A 19,479-nucleotide genomic window follows, 5' to 3' on the forward strand; every position below is an offset into this window, starting at 1 on the left:
ACAACTATTCAAAATATCTTGTCTACACCAAGAACACCTACCAGGCATACCTGTGCCTTTTAAATGGAAGAGCTTTTTCACATGGTGCTTTACAATGCCTTCCAAATACAATACTTATATACATGTGCTATCTCTATTGTCTAGGGTTGCAAATGTCTTCCATCAGAGTACATCTCAACACACTTTCAGCCTATCATGTCCCCAATGACAAAGCTTCCAGCTTCACGATGTCTAATCTTAATTCATGAAAAGTCGACTTTGTCAGACCACAAATTCAGAAGCCTCCTGTGCATTAAAACTCAATAATGCTCTTATATCTCTCATGAAGCCACCTTGTGAACAAATGGAATTCACTCAAGCATCTCACCTGGGAAGTGCTTTTTGTAATAGTGATTACTCTGGATAGACAAATAAGTGAATGTCAAGCACTTGTCACCTCTATGTTCATCCAAAGTTTTTACCAAAGATGGCTAGTTTATTTATTAGTGTTCTACACACAGAATTCTATGGCAGTGGTTTCTGTATAGTTTTAGGAGAAAGGAGTTAAATGTATTGTAAATTGAACACTGTAATTATCAGAGAAAACAGTACCCTTGTATGGGAAACCAAATGTATGTTGTATGTTGCAAGATGTCAATTTACATGAAATGGTTCAAATATTAACATCATTAGCATACATATTTATACAACATAAAAAAATTTTTATCTTTCAAGGTATATTGGGGAACCTAACGATGCACTTCGACATTTCAATAAAGCCAGAAAAGACAGTGATTGGGGACAAAATGCAATCTGTAACATGATAGAAATTTGTTTGAATCCAGATAATGAAACTGTAGGTGGTGAGGTTTTTGAAAATTTGGATGGGGATATAAAGTAAGTAATCACATTGTCATCTTTCTTTATACGGAGCAGAACTACTTGTATAATTTTGCTTTGATTATTGCCATGAGAAAAAGTTTGTACAGAGATTTCCGCCTACCTTTTCTTTGAGTACTTTTTCTGGGGAAAATAGTGTGTGCAGTTTTGAAAATCCATAACTATGTGTGTTTTTTGACTCCCTTGGCCTAACCTCACCCTAGAGAACACTGCCACAGTATGCACAAAGCTTGTAAAAGTATATGTCTTGTCAAACTAGTTTTAGTCTTGATAGGAATCTTAGCCCACTCTTTTTGCAGAACTGCTTTAATTCAGATATGTTCTTAGGTGTTGGTGCATGAACAGCTTGTTTTATGTCCTGACTACATCTCTATTGGATTCAAGTAAGGAGTTTGACTAGGCCAGTTCAAAATTTTAATTTTGTTTTTCCTCACACATTCAGATGTAGATTTGCTTTTGTGTTTTGGATCATTGTCTTGCTGTATAACAAATAGGCAAATGACTGAACATTTTCCTTAAGAATTCTCTAGTACAATGCATAATTCAAGGTCTTGAGGCAAAAAAGCATCTCCATACCATCACACTACAACCACCATGTTTGAATGTTGGTATGATGTTCTTAGTGAGGAATGCTATTTTTTCTATTTGTCAGACATAATGGAACCAGTGTTGTCCAAAGAGTTCCACTTTTGATTTGTCTGTCCATAGAACATTATCCCAAAAAGCTTGGGGATCATCCAGATGTTTGTTTACAAATGTGAGACAAACATTGATATTATGTTTGCATAGCAGTGGCTTCCACCTTACAACATTCCCATGAATCCCATTTTTGCCCAGTCTCTCTTATTGTGAAGTTATGAACCTTAGCTGAGGCTAGAGAGGTCTGCAGTTCTTTGGAAGATGATATGGGAAGTTTTGTGACTTCCTGGATGAGTTGTTGCTATGCTCTTGGAGTAATTTTGGCAGGTCAGCCACTCCTGGGAAGTTTCACCACTGTTCCAAGTCTTCTCTATTGGAAGGTAATGGCTCTCATTGTGGTTCAGTAGAGCTTTAGAAGTGGCTTTGTAACCCTTTCCAGGCTGATATGTTTCAACAACGTTTTTTCTCATCTCTTTTGGAATTTCCTTTGATTGTGGCATAACGTTCTTGTAGGAACTTTGTGGTGTCTACTTAACCCTCATGAAAAGGTCTGATGTATAGTGAGGTTTAGATTCAACAAGATTCTACAGTCAAACCTGGCTGTGTTCTGTCAGCAGAATCTAATTATGGTGAAATGTGGTCAGCTGGTTGATTGAGTAACTAAGGGGTCAGTTACTTTTTCACATGGATAAAGTGTTAGATAGCCCCCCACACACACACTTTTACAAAGCTGTGCTAGCAGCTGCCGGTGTGGTACTGCCGACACAGTCCATTCAAAGTGAATGGGCTTGTTGGCAATACCGCACGGCAGCCACTAAAACTGTGTTTACTCAGGTTCCCTTTGTGTAATATTACATTTTGTTTAAAGATCAGAAACCATTCAATGTAACATAGGGGAAATCAGGAGAGAGGAAAAACTTGGTGACACTATAAATAGTGATACTAAATACACTGCAGTTCACAATCACTAGGATCCCACTTTTCATAAGTACATATGCAAATTCTAAATCCATAGTGCGTCTGCACTTCAAAAAGGGTCAGAAACAGAAACAGTCCAATGCACACACCAATATCCAATCTATAATTTTGTGTTGACTAATGTGTGCCACAAAATCACAAAATTGAAAAATCCCTTGTCACAAATCACTTGCAGAGTTCGCTATTAAACAGTAGTGTCACTTATCTGTAAAAGTACACAATCCCCCAAATTCTATAAAAAAAATGTGCATGTAAATTTGGGCACGTGCAATTTAATTAAATAATGAAGGCTTTTTAACAAGCAATTCTTGGCTCTAATTAGATTTAATTAGAACTTACACACATAAAGTTAGGCACGGGATCCATGCCTAAACTTTACGCATGGCCCATAAAAGGGGGTGTGGAAATGGGAGGGTCATGGGCATTTCAGGATGGATCAGGGGCATGGTTTTTGAGTTACACTTGTAATAATTATAGAATATGGGGTCTCCGTGCATACATTTAGGCGTGAGCATTTTACATCATGTTTTTGTTGGTGCAAATGGCAGTGCCTAAATTTACGCACAACCCTAACTTTAATCGTGGTTTATAGAATAGCACTTTTTTTTGGCACCGTATATAAAATCTAGTCCAATAAGTCTCTTCTGGAGTCATTTTTAAAGTAGTAATCACCTCCACCATTTCTTCTTTATTAACCTAACAGACCCATCTTGAGTTTTTGCCTTCCTCGAGACAGTATTTGACATTATGGCAATAGAAATTGTTGGTCTATAAATTTTCACCAAATCTTAAAATTGCCACCCCCTCTCCCTTTTTTGTGTTTATGATAGTGATTCTGTTGTTGCTGTAGTTAACGTTCATTTTTTATTAATATAGTTCACTACTTAGATGATAACATAGTAACATTTTCAAAAATACTTTTATAAATGTGCTGATATTTGTTTACTGTTTACATTTCTTAAATGTATGTGACAATTAGGGCGCTTCTTTCTTCTTGTTGGAGTGGTCCTCTTTAGAATCCTAACGAGGAAAATATCTCAGCTTTGCTTCCCCACCCAGAATCTTGACTGTACAAACCTCTAGGGACAGTTGCAACTATATATTAATTTACAGTAAAGATTGCTATATCTGCATTTAAGTATCATCTTGGGCTGCAAACTTCTTGTATTGCAGTAAGGATAATTAAGGGACCCTTTTACTAAGCTGCGTAAGCATCTACGCATGCCCAACATGTGCCAAAATAGAGTTACTACCCGGCTACCGCGTGGCTCTTGCGTTAATTTCATTTTTAGAGCGCGTCCAGATGTATCAGATGTGTGCCAAGTGGCATTAGACATGTGTAGGTCATTACGCCTGGTTACTGCGTGAGACTTTACCACTAGGTAAGTGGCTGGCGGTAAAGTCTCAGACCCAAACTGGACGCACACCAATTTTTATTTTGTCGCACATCCATTTTCGGCAAAAATTTTTAAAAAGGCATTTTTTGCAGGTGTGCTGAAAAATAGATCTGCGTGTGCCCAAAATACGCGCCTACACTACCACTGGCCATTTTTCAGCACACCTTAGTAAAAGGACCCCTAATTTTGCTAATGATACATTACTTGAACACCATATTTTACTGACTTGAAATTAATCCAGCTGTTAATTTTGTTCACTGGTAAATTTGTTTTAAAACATACATTATATTTACTATGCAATTACATAAATCATTTTTATTATACACAGTAATTCCACAGAAAAACAAGAATCTGTACAGCTAGCTGTAAGAACAGCAGAGAAACTTCTCAAGGAACTCAAACCTCAAACAGTGCAAGGTCACATACAGCTTCGTATTATGGAAAATTATTGCTTAATGGCAACAAAGCAGAAATCAAATGTTGAGCGAGCCTTAAATACGTTTACGGAAGTAGCATCTGCAGAGGTTGGTACTGTTTTCTTTCTGGCGCTTCTATTTCGCACGGTTACATGCTGCTTTAAGGAGCCACCTGAGATGGGAATTCTACTACTACTACTATTTAGCATTCTATAGCGCTACAAGGCGTACGCAGCGCTGCACAAACAAAGCTATGAATCCAGATAGCCAGGCAACCAACCACCAATTGCTATCAGTTTAAGTTCAACTGTCAGTGGCATTTTTTCTTAACTGCACTGAGGAGCTTGCTCTCTCTTAGAAAAATATTCTTCAGTATTACATAGAAAATTACACAGATCTACTTTACTTCTTGTGACTGTGGCTGACTTCTCCCTCAGGGAATCAATTTTGGATCAGGCAACCCTCATGAAAAGAGAATACTGTTTAGGTGTTCTTCAGTTGAGGATGTTGTCTTTTTCTCTAGATTTGCTCAGCAGCCTTCTATTGGTTTATCCTTAAGGTAGTCCACATTTTCATATTAGACCGTCCCATGTAGTGATGCTTCTAAGTTGAGGATAGGGGTAGAAGACAGCAGAATGCCTTTTTTTTTTTTGTGGTGGTGGGAGGGGAGACAAATTCTGCCTCCAACCCCAACTCCTCCATCCATCCTTCTGCTTCTCAATCTTCAACTTTCCCTACATATGCCCTTGTTTCTCCTATCCTCCACCTCCCAGTATCTGTCCACTAGAGCCCCTGCATCAGCCCCCAACCCTCTCCTCCCATCCTTAGTTCATGTCTCCTACTTATGCCTTTGTAAGCCCCCCAGCCCCCTTTTCCAACGCACAGCATTAGATCTCTTCTTCAACCCCTATTCTGCAGTGCCTGTGTTATCTCTGAGCCCCCTTCTCCCAGCACTAGCATCAGCCCCCTTGTACCACCTGCCTCCAGTATCAGACCCCTTCTGCCACTCCTATCATTACAAAGGTAAGCCCCCTTTTCCCCATCCTCAGCCTTATGTCAGCTCCCAGCCCTTACATTAAACTCATCTCCGATTCCCAGCTCCCTTCTTTCACCTACCTTCTTGCTGGCCCCCAGCCCCCCCTTTCCCATTCCCAGCACTAGTACATTTAAATTCTCTGCAGAACAACAGGAACTTGTGTTTCTACTCACAAGAAACAGAAAATAGTTGCTTTCTGATTTTAATAAGAACATAGTGCTAGCAGCTAGAAGTGCCATCGCTCTGCAGGTAAGAGAAAGAGGCAGGAAAAGTTTGGTGGGGCCAGGGCTCTTGTGGCATCTTCACCTCCCACCCTCCCCCTACCTCTAATGCCAGTGGTTGAAGAAGATGTCCTGTACTGTAGATTTTTTTCAGCCTACTTCACCTGGCTTATTCTTCAGGGAGTCTTATCTCTTCGTATCAGACTGCTGACAAACAGTGAGACACTTCAGTACTGTGCAGAGGAATGACACATTGAGGGTAATGTTCTCTCTTCTAGACTCAGAAAGTCAAGAAACAGGAATTCACATGGCCAAGTTGTTTGAAATTCCCTATAGGTTTACCCATAACAAGACACAAACTAGCAAAGAAAATCAAGGCAACACAAAACACAGCAAGGAACTCCTGTAGCATGCTATCACTTGCCAGGTGCCATCTTGGCCGCTCCCTCTTGTTTGTTTGGTTTTTTTAAATTATCAATATAACGACAATTCTATAACTGTATGTGTAGTTATATACATCTTGTGCACTTATGTGCACAGGAAAATGGCACACTTTTCTGTAAGGTAGCATGTAACTGCACAGGAGGTGTACGTGTGGGCAGAGCATGAGTGGGATGTGGGCATGTCTTCCATTTTCATGTAACGCTTAGGTTCTCCCGTTCACACCTGCCATTAATCTGGTGTGTGTGTACCTAATTTTGTGCACACATATGCATTAGGGTGCCTAATTATAGAATTTCCCCCAGGTGTGAAATACATTTTCCAGACTGCAGATTGATTATCTTTATAAATGCGCTATAGTTTCAGTAGATATATTTAGTTGTTAATCATGTCTTTAAATGAGTTTAAGGTCCTTTGATTATGGGTTTATTTTTCAGGATGTATTTAATTATTTTGGGGCCTAAATACCAGCATTTCCCCAGACACAATAAGGGGGTAATTTTATAAGCAACGTGAGAATTATAACAACGTGTTATCTGCCTTTGTGGTGCTTTTAATAATTGCCCTAGTGTACATGCACATAAAAGTAGGTGCACAGAAAATACTATAAACTAGGCATCTACATTTATGTACCAGTTACACATGTAAATGTATAGAATACTAGCATATACATGCATGTTTATGCATATGGTTGGATATGTGCCTAAGAGCTGTTCTACAATTGGGCATTTATAGAACATGCAGTGCTATGAAACTGGTTTTGTATATGTTCAAAAGCTGCAGGTAGCAGTCATATTTATGCGTACACCCACCTAGTTTGCAGGTGGGTGTACACATGAGCAGAGTGTGGGCAAGGTAGAGTTACATGTGTCACTTATAGAATGCTATAAGTTATATACCTGTCTCTGGAACGTAGGCATACACACTTAACGCCAGCTCTGAGTTTGGGGTAAGTGTTTGCACCTAATATACTCAGTTATGCTAGCATTCTATAAGGGAAAGTAGGCATCTACTTTTCTTTATAGCATATGCGCCTTTATTTAGGCACAGTTATAGATGTTACCCCATAGAGCCTACTTTTATGCAGTATAAGGAAGATTTTAGATAGGACATACAAACTGGAATTGAGACATGCAGGCCGAGACGTGTCAAATTCCAATAGTATTTTACAAAAGAATCTGCCAACGTAGAGGATTTTCTAAATTGCCTGCAGGAATGGACATGTATATGCTGGCTATATGTGACGACACCCCTATTTTACAAATGTCAATGTTTAAAACATCAATGGAGGCAACAATTGCCAGCACTTACATGTATATGTTGGTATTTTATAACATATATATGTAAGTGGCAAACACTTGATGTATATGTCTGCCATTTTGGAAACCTAAACCTCTGTGTTCTCACAGTTAGGTACAGAGTCCACAATCATGTTTACGTTGATTAGACCAGTTACTATACCACCTAATGGCACTAGTAATTTCATTTGGGGAAAATACTAGGGGATCATGGGGATAGCCTCTCTTAATCCTTCTTGTAGAGCACTGCCCCAAACGAGCATCTTTATAAAACCATGACATCCCCGGGAGCAGCTGTAATTTCCAATGTTGATGCTGGAGATCATAGACGTGCATTCCCCTTCTGAAATGGGGAATACATGTATATTTTTCAGCCCCTCCCAAACCATGCCCCCCATGCCATATACACATATATGCAAGTTACATATTCAAATGCCAGCATTCTAAAATCAGGTTGTCTATGTGTATGTGAGATACAGATGTAAATGTCGGTATTTGCATGAGTCTAATTTTCAAATAAGGCAAGCAGACTTGCTATCAATGTCCAGCACAATATCTAATGTAAGTGCTGCAACATCTTTTCTTTTACTGTTCCCATATAATATGCCAATCTTTAACTTTTTCTAAGGAGGACTTCAGAAACTCAGCTAGACTAGATCAGTCACAAGACTAAGCATAACCATCACCAGTCATAAAAACCTCCTCTACTAGGAGGAAGTGACATCATCGAGCAGAATGGCCGCCTAAGAGCTGAGCTCCCGCTAGCCCACAGGAACTTTTGAGCGAAACCCAAGCACCTTGCGTTAAATTTACGAGTGAGGAGCAGAAGGTCAATAACGAAGTCAATAAGCTTGACAAACGATGAGTTTGCGGCAGGAGGCTGTGGACTTCTCTTGATTTGCCTGCCCTGGTGGGGGGACAACGCAACAAAGAAGCATGCTGGAGGCCACGACGCAGCACAAAAAGGCAATCTCTGGGAATTCTTCCCAAATAGACTTACCTACCTCAGGAAAAGAATTGGAGGAATCCGAGGTGGTGATTCTCCCAGATCTGAAGGAATGGCTGCAAGAAATCAGGTCAGACTTAAAAGCGCTTTGGGCTGACCTGGTGACACTCGGGGCAGATCTTCGGGGGGAGATATGCAAATTGGGATCCAGGTTAGAAGATGCGGAAAATCATATAGATGTGCACTCAGAGGCAATTGGAACTCTAGATCAGCAGGTAGCGGATCTCCAGACAGGTTAACAACAACTACTGGATAAATTGAACGATTTAGAAAATTGCAGCCGCCAGCGCAATCTGCGATTCAGGGATCTTCCCAAAACTCCTGCCTACCAAGATTGTGAGTCGCTAGTTCAAAAGCTGGTAAGTGATCTGTTGGCCGCGAGTGGAGTCACGCTCGAACCCATAACTATCCTATTGGAAAGATCTCATGGAGCGCTTGGCCCACCACAAAACAATTTATCTAAAGATATTATCACATGCTTTCAAGATTATAAACTTAAAAAACAAGTTATGAAGGTGGTGCGTCAGGTCCAGAACTTTCAGTGGGACTCTTACAATATAGAAATATACCAAGATTTGGCAGCAGCCACACTTAAACGTCGAGCGGAGTTAAAACCAGTCACCAGGAGGCTTCGAGAACTAGACATCCGCTGCAGATGGCGTCATCCCTTTGCACTAGTTTTCTAGAAAGATGGGAAGATGCATCAAATTAAATTGATATCAGAGTTCCGGGAGATTCTACCGAAGAGGGCCCAACAGCGATGCCTACACCCTCAGGCCCTGGAAAGATCGCTCCTTCTTTGGCACCCCCTCCTAAATGGCAACGAGTGGGGAAGGGCCATAGACGACTGCAGCGCCAGCAATCTGCCACCCAGGTCACATGACTGATTTGAACTTAACAATATTCTAACCTGGCTATACTGGCCATAACATATTACCTGGAGGCAGGTAACAAGCATGCCTTTTAAGGTGGTTTGCGCGAGGGTTTGGGGTGTATTGTGGGGAGCTTTGATGTTGCTCCTTCATGTATTATTCAGGGTTTCACAGATGTTCTATGTATAATATTTAAGGCTGCCTGTATAAATGATAGCCAATTTTTTGTTTGCTGTTTCTGTGAGCTATAAGGTGGGCAGGTATTTAACTCGTACTTCCTCTGTTGACAACCTTAAATATTCGGATGGGGAGTCTCGGGTGCAAGAGGGGGGAAATGGGAGGGGGAGGATTTGGGGGATGAATGGGAGGAGGTGGAATGAGTGAGGGATTTGGGGGACGATGGATGCATGGGGTTCTCTGGAGGTGAGTGGAAGGAGGACATGTGTTGATCAAGATGTCTGATATTACATTGTTACTTCTGAATGTTAGGGGGCTGAATATACCTAGGAAGAGGCAGCTTCGCCTTCGGGTGGACGTGGCCCTAGTGCAGGAGACCCATTTAAAACCAACCCATGAGCATCTGTGCCACCAACGAAGGTATTCCACTATATATTTCGCATCTAACACTGATAACTCTAAAAATAGGGGAGTTTTGATTGCTTTTAGTGATTCCAAGCCATGGGAAATTTTGAAAGTCATAAGAGACGGGAGGGTGATACTTACTAGTGGTTTTCTCACTTAGGGGTCATGTCTACACTCTAGTGAATGTATATGGTCCTAATGCTGACCATGGGGAATATTTTTCCAGCCTAAATCAGTTACTTTTGAACCATGGGGAGGGTTCTCTGTTGTTGGGAGGGGATTTCAACCTCACCCTATGCCCACAATTAGATAATTCCTCATATAAGATTCTCTACATCCGGCGTGACAGAGACAGACTCCATGCGTTCTTAGCATGTTGGCTGTTGTCAGATCTTTGGTGCCAGGATAACCCCACCACACGTAGCTATACATACTTTTCACCAGTTCATCAATCTTTTTCCCGGATCGATTTCTGGCTGGGGGATGCATTAATTTCAGGCCAAGCTAGTACACATCAAACATATAAACAGCGAGTGACCGTACTCACTCGCAAATGCGCAGTAGAGACTTCCCTTTCTGCCCCACCCCCGCTTCAATACGTGATGATGGGGGTGGGCAGAGAGGGAAGTCTCTACTGGCATGCTGCAGACGTCGGAACCGCTCCCCCTCCCTCCCTCCCCCGGAGTCGCTACCACCCCTCCATCTGGCCCGAGCACTGTGAACTTACATCAGCACGCAGCAGCAGGCACATCAGCAAAGCTGCCGTCGGGCTTCCTTCTCTGCCTTTGTCCCACCCTCGCCGATGTTACGTCACACGAGGGCGGGACACAGGCAGAGAAGGAAGCCCGCCCCGACGGCAGCTTTGCTGATGTGCGTGCTGCTGCGTGCTGATGTAAGTTTACAGTGCTGCTCGGGCCGGGTGGAGGGGCGGCGGCGGCGACTCCGGGGGGGGGGGGGGCTCAGAACCCCCCCCCCCCCCCCCCATTCCAAAAGTAGCCCGTTTTCACAGGCTCAACGGCTAGTCAAATAATATCCCGCACATGGTCAGATCACTCACCAGTCTTGTTGCAATGAACTCTTCCTGGGATACATCGGGTTTCCCGTCGGTGGTGCTTAGATGATGCACTACTCTCAGATTTGGCAAACATCTCACAACTTGAGCAACAGATTAAGGAATACATAAAGTTTAATGATAATAGGGAGGTCACACCGGGAATCCTCTGGGAGGGTTTTAAAGCTGTAATGTGAGGTCATTTTATTGCGCTGAGAACTCATGTGTGGAAAGAACGATCTCTTGTTGAGGACACCTTAAGGAAGCGGCTGTCTCAGGTAGGAAGCCGGCTACAACAGCATAAGTCTCAACCACTACCCCATCTCTTGGATCAAGTACAAAAAATTTGCACAGAACTTTGTGAGCTTGAATTGGCTGATCTTTCTGAACAACTCCAGCGGGTTCATCAATCCCACTTTGAATTTAACAATAAAGCTAGCAGACTCTTAGCTTACAAACTTAAACAGCATGCTAGTCAAACCCAAATTGTGAATCTTAGAGATGGGAGGGGTGAGATACATTCAGACCCCGAGTACATCAAATCGGCGTTCAGGGACTACTACGAAACCCTATAATCCCCAGATGTGGACCCCTCTGTAGACTCTATTGCTGAGTATCTTGATAAAATCGATCTACCGAGGCTACCAGAAAGCGCTGGACAGATACTGTCTTGGCCTATCGAGCTGGAGGAAATAGAGCAAGCAATCGGGGTTAGCCGCTAATAAAGCTCGGGGACCTGATGAGTTCACTAATAATTTCTATAAGACTTTTGGAAAATTGTTGGCTCCATTGTTGCTAAAGGTATTTAACTCTTTTGAGGCGGGTCAACCGATACCAGAAACCTGGAATCTGGCTACTATAATGGTCATCTGGCTACTATAACGGTCATACCCAAACCAGGCAAGGATCCTCAACTATGCAGCTCGTATAGACCTATTTCTGTGCTGGGAGTCAATTATAAGATCTTCACTAAGATCTTGGCCTCCCGTTTGCAGCGGTATCTTCCCTCCCTGATACATGAAGACCAAACTGGATTTGTCCATGGGCGGCAAACATTGGATAATATTCGTAGAGCCCTTCACATGATATATAATTCCCAAGCTAGGAATACTCCCTTATGTCTTCTATCACTGGACGCGGAAAAAGCGTTCGATCGGGTGTGTTGGCCATTTCTCTTTGCGGTCCTAGAAAGGGTTGGTATCTTGGGTTAGTTTGCTCATTGGCTCCAGTTAATATATGAGACACCGAGTGCCTCTGTTTGGGTTAGCGGCCAATACTCAAGTTCCTTCTCTTTGTATCAAGGCATGCGTCAGGGATGTGCACTGTCCCCCTTGCTTTTTGCACTTGTTATGGAGCCCTTGCCATCACTATTCGGTCACATAAAGATATTAAGGGTCCATGGTATGGGGACATTGAGACCCGGATTCTCCTTTTTGCTGATAATGTACTTCTTACCCTGGTGGAACCGATGATTTCCTTTCCAGTAATTTCAAACATGCTACGAGACTACGGTGCAGTTTCAGGCTTTAAGATTATCTTTGATAAGTCAGAGGCCCTAGATGTGAGCATGTCTAGTCAGCACATAGCTATATTACAATCTTGGTTCCCATTTTGATGGGCAACCCGATACATACGATATTTGGGAATTAATATAACTCATCAGATTGATGAGCTATATGAGGTTAACTTCCCTCCTATGGTGTGACTTTTCCTAAAGCTAGACCGTTGGGAGGGGTTGACACTCTCCTGGGTCGGGAGGATCAGCGCAGTAAAAATGATCATACTACCTAAACTACTGTATTTATTCATGGCATTGCCTATTTCCTTGCCAGACAAATTTCTATGGGGTTTGCAATGTAGAGTTTTCTCCTTCATATGAAAAAAAAGGCCACCACGGGTGCGTAAAGAGGTGATGTACCAGTTGATAGTGGGGGGGGGGGGGGGGGGGGGGGAATGGGAGTCCCATCCTTTCTATTGTACTACCAAGCAGCCCATCTTAGAATATTGGCAGATTGGCTTCAGGGTACTGAGAAGATTTGGAAGCGTCTTGAGCAGGGGTGGTTAGATCCTCACCCACTGAAACAATACCATGGCTACCTAGGTAGGTCCTGGGAGAGATAATTAGAGATTGCCCACCTCTGCTCCAATGGCCTTTCACCACTTGGAGTAGGATACGAGAAAAAATTTTCCCAGGCCGTACATATTTTCTACACATGTTTATCCGCTTTGTCCCTCACTTTATCCCAGGTAGCCAGGATTCTTGTTACCGCTTATGGGAGGGCCTGGGTCTTTGTGAGTTGGGTCAAGTATGGGAGGAGAGTGTAGTTTTGCCTTTTGAAGAGCTAGGTAAAGAATATGGGCTCTCCCCCTTGCAGGCCTTTCAATATCACCAGCTAAGAGACCTCATCGTACGTATGGCAAAAGGTGACTTAAGCTTGTCGGAAACCTTATTTGAACAAGGGCTTATGTGGGGGGGAGGGAGAGGTGGCATTTCTAGACTATATAGAGTTCTCCTCTCATTCCGTAAACCTATTGAGTACTGTCTGTCTAAGTGGGAGAAGGCTATGGGTGTAACATACGAGTTTTCACAATGGGAGCAAGTATTTAAATCTTTACTTCAGGTTTCTATTTCAAGTGCAATGGTGGAAAATGGGCACAAAATACTTTACTGTTGGTACTATACTCCCCAGCGCTTGGCTAAGATATTCCACTCCGGTTCAGCACTTTGCTGGCTCCGATGTGGTTTAGAGGGAGATATGTTTCACATTTGGTGGTCCTGTCCGCATGCCCAGATGTTCTGGGCGGATGTTCTGAAATTTATCTTTAATGTAACTGCAGCTAGTTATCCTATGAAAATGGATGCTTATCTCCTACACTTTAAGCCTCGTGGAGTTAAAAGGTCTATTCACCAATTTGCCACACAGGTGTTTGTGGCAAGCAAGATGGTCTTAGTGGTGGCATTGAAAAGCCCCACTCTCCCTGACCTTCAAACAATTTTACGTAAGCTGGACAATATTCACTTGATGTCAAGACTCACAGCTATGCACACAGGACATTTAACTAAATATCATAAAATTTGGGACATATGTTAAATGAACCTCACGACCGGACACCTCGTAGTCACCTGATACCTAGATCAGAGAGTTCCATCTTGGGAGGGGAGGGAGAGGGAATGGGGATTTGGGGTTACACTGCTATTAACATTTATTCCTGTGCTTTATTCAATAGGTTTGGATTTTGGTTTGGTTGTATTTTTTATTGATAATTTTGTATTATCGTACTACCTTCTCAATAAAAGAAAATAAACAAGGAAAAAAAATAAAGTGAAAATCAAGAAAAGAGGGAAAAGGGCAAAGAATATTAATAAATTTTAATATAAAACAAAAAAATAAATAAAAACCTCCTCTACTTCAATAGGCAAACTAGCATATTTTTTCAAAAGTTTTCTGTATTTTTATAACGTCTTAGCAGCTGAAGTATATTTTTTGAAAACGGCAGCATAGCTGAACTGGCTTATGCTTTACGGAGCTTCTCCGTTTCACTTTTCAGCTTCCTCAGGAGCTGCCATTCAGTTGTCACTAACTCCCTTGCACGCTGCCTTCTAAAACAGAAAAAGAGAAAGTTAGAAAACTAAATTTTCTTTAAACGGGTTCCCAAAAGGTATCTCTGCCCATCTTATGCAACAATTGTATCACAATTCATACTGCTTCTAATTTTTCATGCCGCTTCAAATTATTTCAAAATGGTGCTGCATATTGGACTAAAATGCTGCCATCATTTCCACAGCCAATCACAACTCAAAAAGTGTAAACTACTATGATCATTGGTCCATTCAGCTGCAATGCAACCAGTAAGGTCTTAAGATTAGATCTCCACAGTTTCTATAGAAAAATCTTCTCGTCAATCAATGTATTCAATCCTGTGTGTTTTAAACTTTTTAATTTAAAGATCCATTGTTTTTCTAACTGTATTTGCATGAGTAAATAACAAATAAGGTTTCTAAAATATCTGCCTAAACACGTAGGCATTGCAAGGAATAGAGAATTGGTGGGAGGGGGGGGGGGGGGGGGGATCTGTACTCATGCATGTATTTTATAAAATACACATGCATTTCCATATCATCATGCTGATCAATCCATAGACTGGTGGTGGGTTGTGTCCATCTACCAGCAGGTGGAGATAGAGAGCAATCCTTTTGCCTCCCTATATGTGGTCATGTGCTGCCGGAAACTCCTCAGTATGTTCTCTATCTCAGCAGGTGGTGGTCACACACAGCAGCAGCTCTGGCTAGGTCTCCAAGCCTAATTCTTAGGTTTTGTTGAGTACCTGGGGTTGAGGGCTCCTCTTGAGCAAGTGCAATCCTGATGGTGCCAGGTCCCTTCTTTTCTCCCCCCTCCCGCTGGCTCCGTTAAAAAAAAAAAAAAAATTTTGGATGTCCTTTAAGGGCGTTTATTTCAACGTTTATATCAGTGTTTATTGCAGCTGCTCACTGGGACACCAGTTCGTTGGTTTTCACCTTTTGTAGCGGGCAGGGGATTCCCCGATCGGTCTCCACGTGGCTTATGGCGTCAGAGGGCGAGGGCGCGAAGAATCGCTCCCCGGACCGCGTGTGCGCATCTAGCGGGGATGCGGGGGTTTTCAAAGCCTGAATCGCCTTTTTTGGGCGTCAGTTTGGAGTCTGGTCAGTGTCCTGGTTCTTCCTCCGGTGCGGCGGTTTTTCCCGCCATAGGCGCCCATCCCCCGCTGCTCCCCCCCCCCCCCCCCCCCCCCCCCATTTTGGCTGGCCACTCTGCTCGGATGGCTTCTTCTTGGGCCGCCCTCGAGGTGGGAGACATTAATGCTATGGTCGCCCTTGATTCGGGCGATGGCAAGAAAGCAGCAAAAGTTAAGCGCCGTTCTTCCCGCGCGGCTCCTCGGAGTTTTGCGCCGGACGCCATTTTGGATGCGCAGCATGTTTCTCCCCCGCTCTTGCGAGCGCCGGTTGAGGGTGCGTCTAGGGCTGTGGCCCAGGCTGCAGAAGTGCACAGTCTGGGGGGTTTCTCCCCTGAGTTCATTTTGCTGCTGCATCAGGCTTTTCTTATGCAAAACGCTGCCCCTGCTTCCCTGTCTCATAAAGGGGTTGAGGCCTCCGGAAGCAAACGCCCTCGGATGGATTTCCAGGCCCTAGAGGACTCTGTCTCCTCTGATGTAGATGAGGGCAGCGTATCTGAGTTCTCCCAATGGTCCTTTGGGGATTCCTTGGAGGAGACGGATTCCCGCTCGGATGGAGCGGATGACCCCTCTGCAGTGCGGATCTTTCGCTCAAAGAATTTGCCCAACCTGTTAGTGCAGGCCATGAGCATTTTGAAGATTTCCTCTCCGGAGGACGTCTCTCCCTCAGCCTCTGCTGGCTCTGCCATTATGCTGGGGACAAAGCGCCCGCCTAGAACCATCCACGTGCATGAAGCCATGCACACCTTGATTTCGGCTCAATGGGATTTCCCAGAAGCGAGCCTTAAAGTGGCTAGGGCTATGTCCTGCCTCTATCCTCTGCCTGAAGGCGAACGGGAGGCCTTTCTTTTGCCTACCATGGATTCCTTAATCACTGCGGTGACTAAGAAAACGGCGTTGCCGGTGGAAGGTGGCACGGCCCTAAAGGACGCCCAAGACAGAAGATTGGAGGCGGCTTTAAAGTCGACCTTCGAGGCGGCTGCTTTAAGTTTGCAGGCCTCAGTTTGCTGCTCCTATGTGGCCAGGGTGTGCCTGACGATTGTGCAGTGGGCTTCCCCCTCAGATCCTTCCTTGAGGGCTGATTGGCCGGCCCTGGAATCGGGCTTGGCCTACTTGGCAGGCTTGCTGTATGATGTCTTGAGAGCCTCGGCTAAGGGTATGGCTCAGACAGTCTCTGCTCGGCGCTGGCTTTGGCTGAAGCATTGGTCTGCTGACCATGCCTCTAAGTCTCGCCTGGCTAAGTTGCCTTTTAAAGGCAAGCTGCTCTTTGGGGTCGAGCTGGACAAGATTGTGACCGATCTCGGCAGGTCCAAGGGCAAGAGGTTACCGGAGGTCAGGGCTCGGGCCAGTGGTGCCCGCCCCGGTTCCTCCAAAGGACGGTTTCAGGAAGCCCGTCGGTATCGCCCGGGCAAGTCGGGCTCCTCTGCCCCCTCTTCCTTCAAGAGGAACTTCTCCCCCAAGCAGCATTCCTTTCGCAGAGACCGCCGTCCTGGAGGTGTGTCCTCCGGTCCTCCCCCAGGGTCTCGTACCCAATGACGGGGCCCTGGTCCATGAACCAGAGCAGATTGGAGGACGCCTATCCTCGTTTCTGGGCGAGTGGACCAGGGTAACTTCAGACGCTTGGCTGCTGGAAGTCATCAGAGACGGCTACAAGCTAGAGTTCTGCCGACCCTTAAGAGACGGGTTTGTGCACTCTCCCTGCAAGTCTCCGGTCAAAGCTGTGGCAGTGCAGCAGACTTTGGACAATCTGATCCGCCTGGGTGCGGTCGTTCTGGTGCCAGAAGATCAGCTTGGCAAGGGACGTTACTCCATTTTGTGGTACCAAAGAAAGGAGGTTCTGTGTGGCCTATCCTCGACCTCAAAGGGGTCAATCGGGCCTTGAAAGTTCGGCACTTCCGAATGGAGACTCTCAGCTCTGTTATAGCGGCAGTGAAGGCAGGGGAGTTCCTGGCATCCTTAGACATCAAGGAAGCTTACTTGCATATTCCCATCTGGCCTCCTCATCAACGCTTTCTGCGTTTTGCAGTCCTGGGCCGACACTTCCAGTTCAGAGCCCTCCCGTTCGGGTTGGCTACTGCTCCGCGGACCTTCTCCAAAGTAATGGTGGTCATCGCGGCCTTCCTACGAAAGGAAGGAGTACAAGTCCATCCTTATCTGGACGACTGGTTGATCCGAGCCCCCTCTTATGCAGAGTGCGGCAGAGCTTTAGACCGGGTGATTGCTCTTTTGAGCTCCCTGGGGTGGATCATCAACTGGGAGAAAAGCCAGCTGCGCCCGACTCAGTCCCTGGAGTATCTGGGAGTTCGTTTCGACACCCAAGTGGGCAGAGTGTTCCTGCCAGACAATCGGATTGTCAAGCTTCAGGCTCAGGTGGACCAGTTCCTAGTAGCCTCTTCGGGCTTGGGACTATGTGCAGCTGTTGGGCTCTATGACGGCCATGATGGAAGTAGTGCCCTGGGCCAGGGCCCATATGAGACCTCTACAGCACTCTCTGCTGCAGCGATGGACTCCAGTGTCGGAGGATTAAGCTGTGCGCCTTCCCTTGGATCCAGCGGTGTGCAAGGCGCTGAGCTGGTGGCTGAGGACAGACAAGCTGTCTGCAGGAATGCCTCTTTTGACCCCGGAGTGGGTTGTCGTCACGAAGGATGCCTCGTTGACGGGCTGGGGAGCCCACTGCTTGGGAAGGACAGCGCAGGGCCTTTGGTCTCCTGCAGAGGCAAAGTGGTCTATCAACCTCCTGGAACTCAGAGCCATTCGGTTGGCGCTTTTGGAGTTTCTCCCGGTACAGGCAGTGAAGCCAGTATGGGTCCTGTCGGACAATGCCACGGCCATGGCCTATGTCAATCGCCAGGGAGGTACCAAGAGCGCCCCTCTAGCCAAGGAGGCCATGAATCTATGCCAGTGGGCGGAAGCGAACCTGGAACAGCTGTCGGCGGCCCACATTGCGGGAGTCATGAATGTCAAGGCGGACTTTCTCAGTCGCCATACCTTGGATCCCGGAGAGTGGCAGCTATCGACTCAGGCGTTCTTGGACATCACGAAGTGCTGGGGCCAGCCGAGCATAGATCTGATGGCGTCATCGGCCAATTGCCAAGTGCCGCGCTTTTTCAGCAGAGGACGGGACCCTTGATCTCTGGGAGTAGATGCTCTTCTCCAACGGTGGCCGACACGGGAGCTTCTCTATGTGTTCCCGCCCTGGCCCATGTTGGGCAGGGTGCTAGACCGGGTGGCAAAGCATCCGGGTCGGATAATCCTGGTGGGTCCGGACTGGCCCAGACGTCCCTGGTATGCGGACTTGATCAGGCTGTCGGTGGACGGCCCTCTGGAGCTGCCAGCGGTGCGGGGCCTGTTGCATCAGGGTCCCGTGGTGATGGAGGATCCCTCCCCCTTTGGTCTTACGGCCTGGCTATTGAGCGGCAGCATCTGAGGAAGAAGGGCTTCTCAGACAAGGTCATCACCACTATGCTGAGAGCGAGGAAGCGCTCTACTCCTACTGCTTACGCCAGGGTTTGGCGTACCTTTGCATCGTGGTGTGAGGCAGGCTCTCTTTCTCCCTTCACTGCTCCAATTTCTTCAGTGTTGGCGTTCCTGCAAGAAGGACTGGAGAAAGGCCTGTCGCTCAGTTCCCTTAAAGTCCAGGTAGCGGCTCTGGCTTGCTTCAGGGGTCGCCTGAAGGGTGCTTCCCTGGCCTCGCAGCCAGATGTGGTGCGCTTTCTCAAGGGAATTAATCACCTATGCCCTCCTCTGCACTCGGTGGTGCCTGCGTGGAATCTCAATCTAGTGCTAAGAGCCTTGCAGAAGCCGCCTTTTGAACCCTTGTCGAGGGCATCTCTGAAAGACCTGACGTTGAAAGCAGTCTTTTTGGTGGCTATCACTTCAGCCAGACGAGTTTCCGAGCTCCAGGCGCTATCATGTCGGGAACCCTTCCTGCAGTTCACTGAGGCAGGAGTGTC

The 19,479-nt window shown here is 45.4% G+C and overlaps 1 protein-coding gene across 1 annotated transcript in view; it reads left to right on the forward strand.

Moving 5' to 3' along the window:
- TTC21B (tetratricopeptide repeat domain 21B) overlaps positions 1 to 19,479 on the forward strand; it is a 220,258-nt gene that overhangs the window by 174,146 nt on the left and 26,633 nt on the right. The window contains 2 exon segments of the mRNA XM_030209686.1: positions 715 to 876; positions 4,222 to 4,417. Of these exon segments, the coding sequence (XP_030065546.1) occupies positions 715 to 876; positions 4,222 to 4,417 (358 nt within the window).

The sequence above is a fragment of the Microcaecilia unicolor genome, chromosome 7 (genome assembly GCF_901765095.1).
Source record: "Microcaecilia unicolor chromosome 7, aMicUni1.1, whole genome shotgun sequence".
Classification (NCBI taxonomy): domain Eukaryota; kingdom Metazoa; phylum Chordata; class Amphibia; order Gymnophiona; family Siphonopidae; genus Microcaecilia; species Microcaecilia unicolor.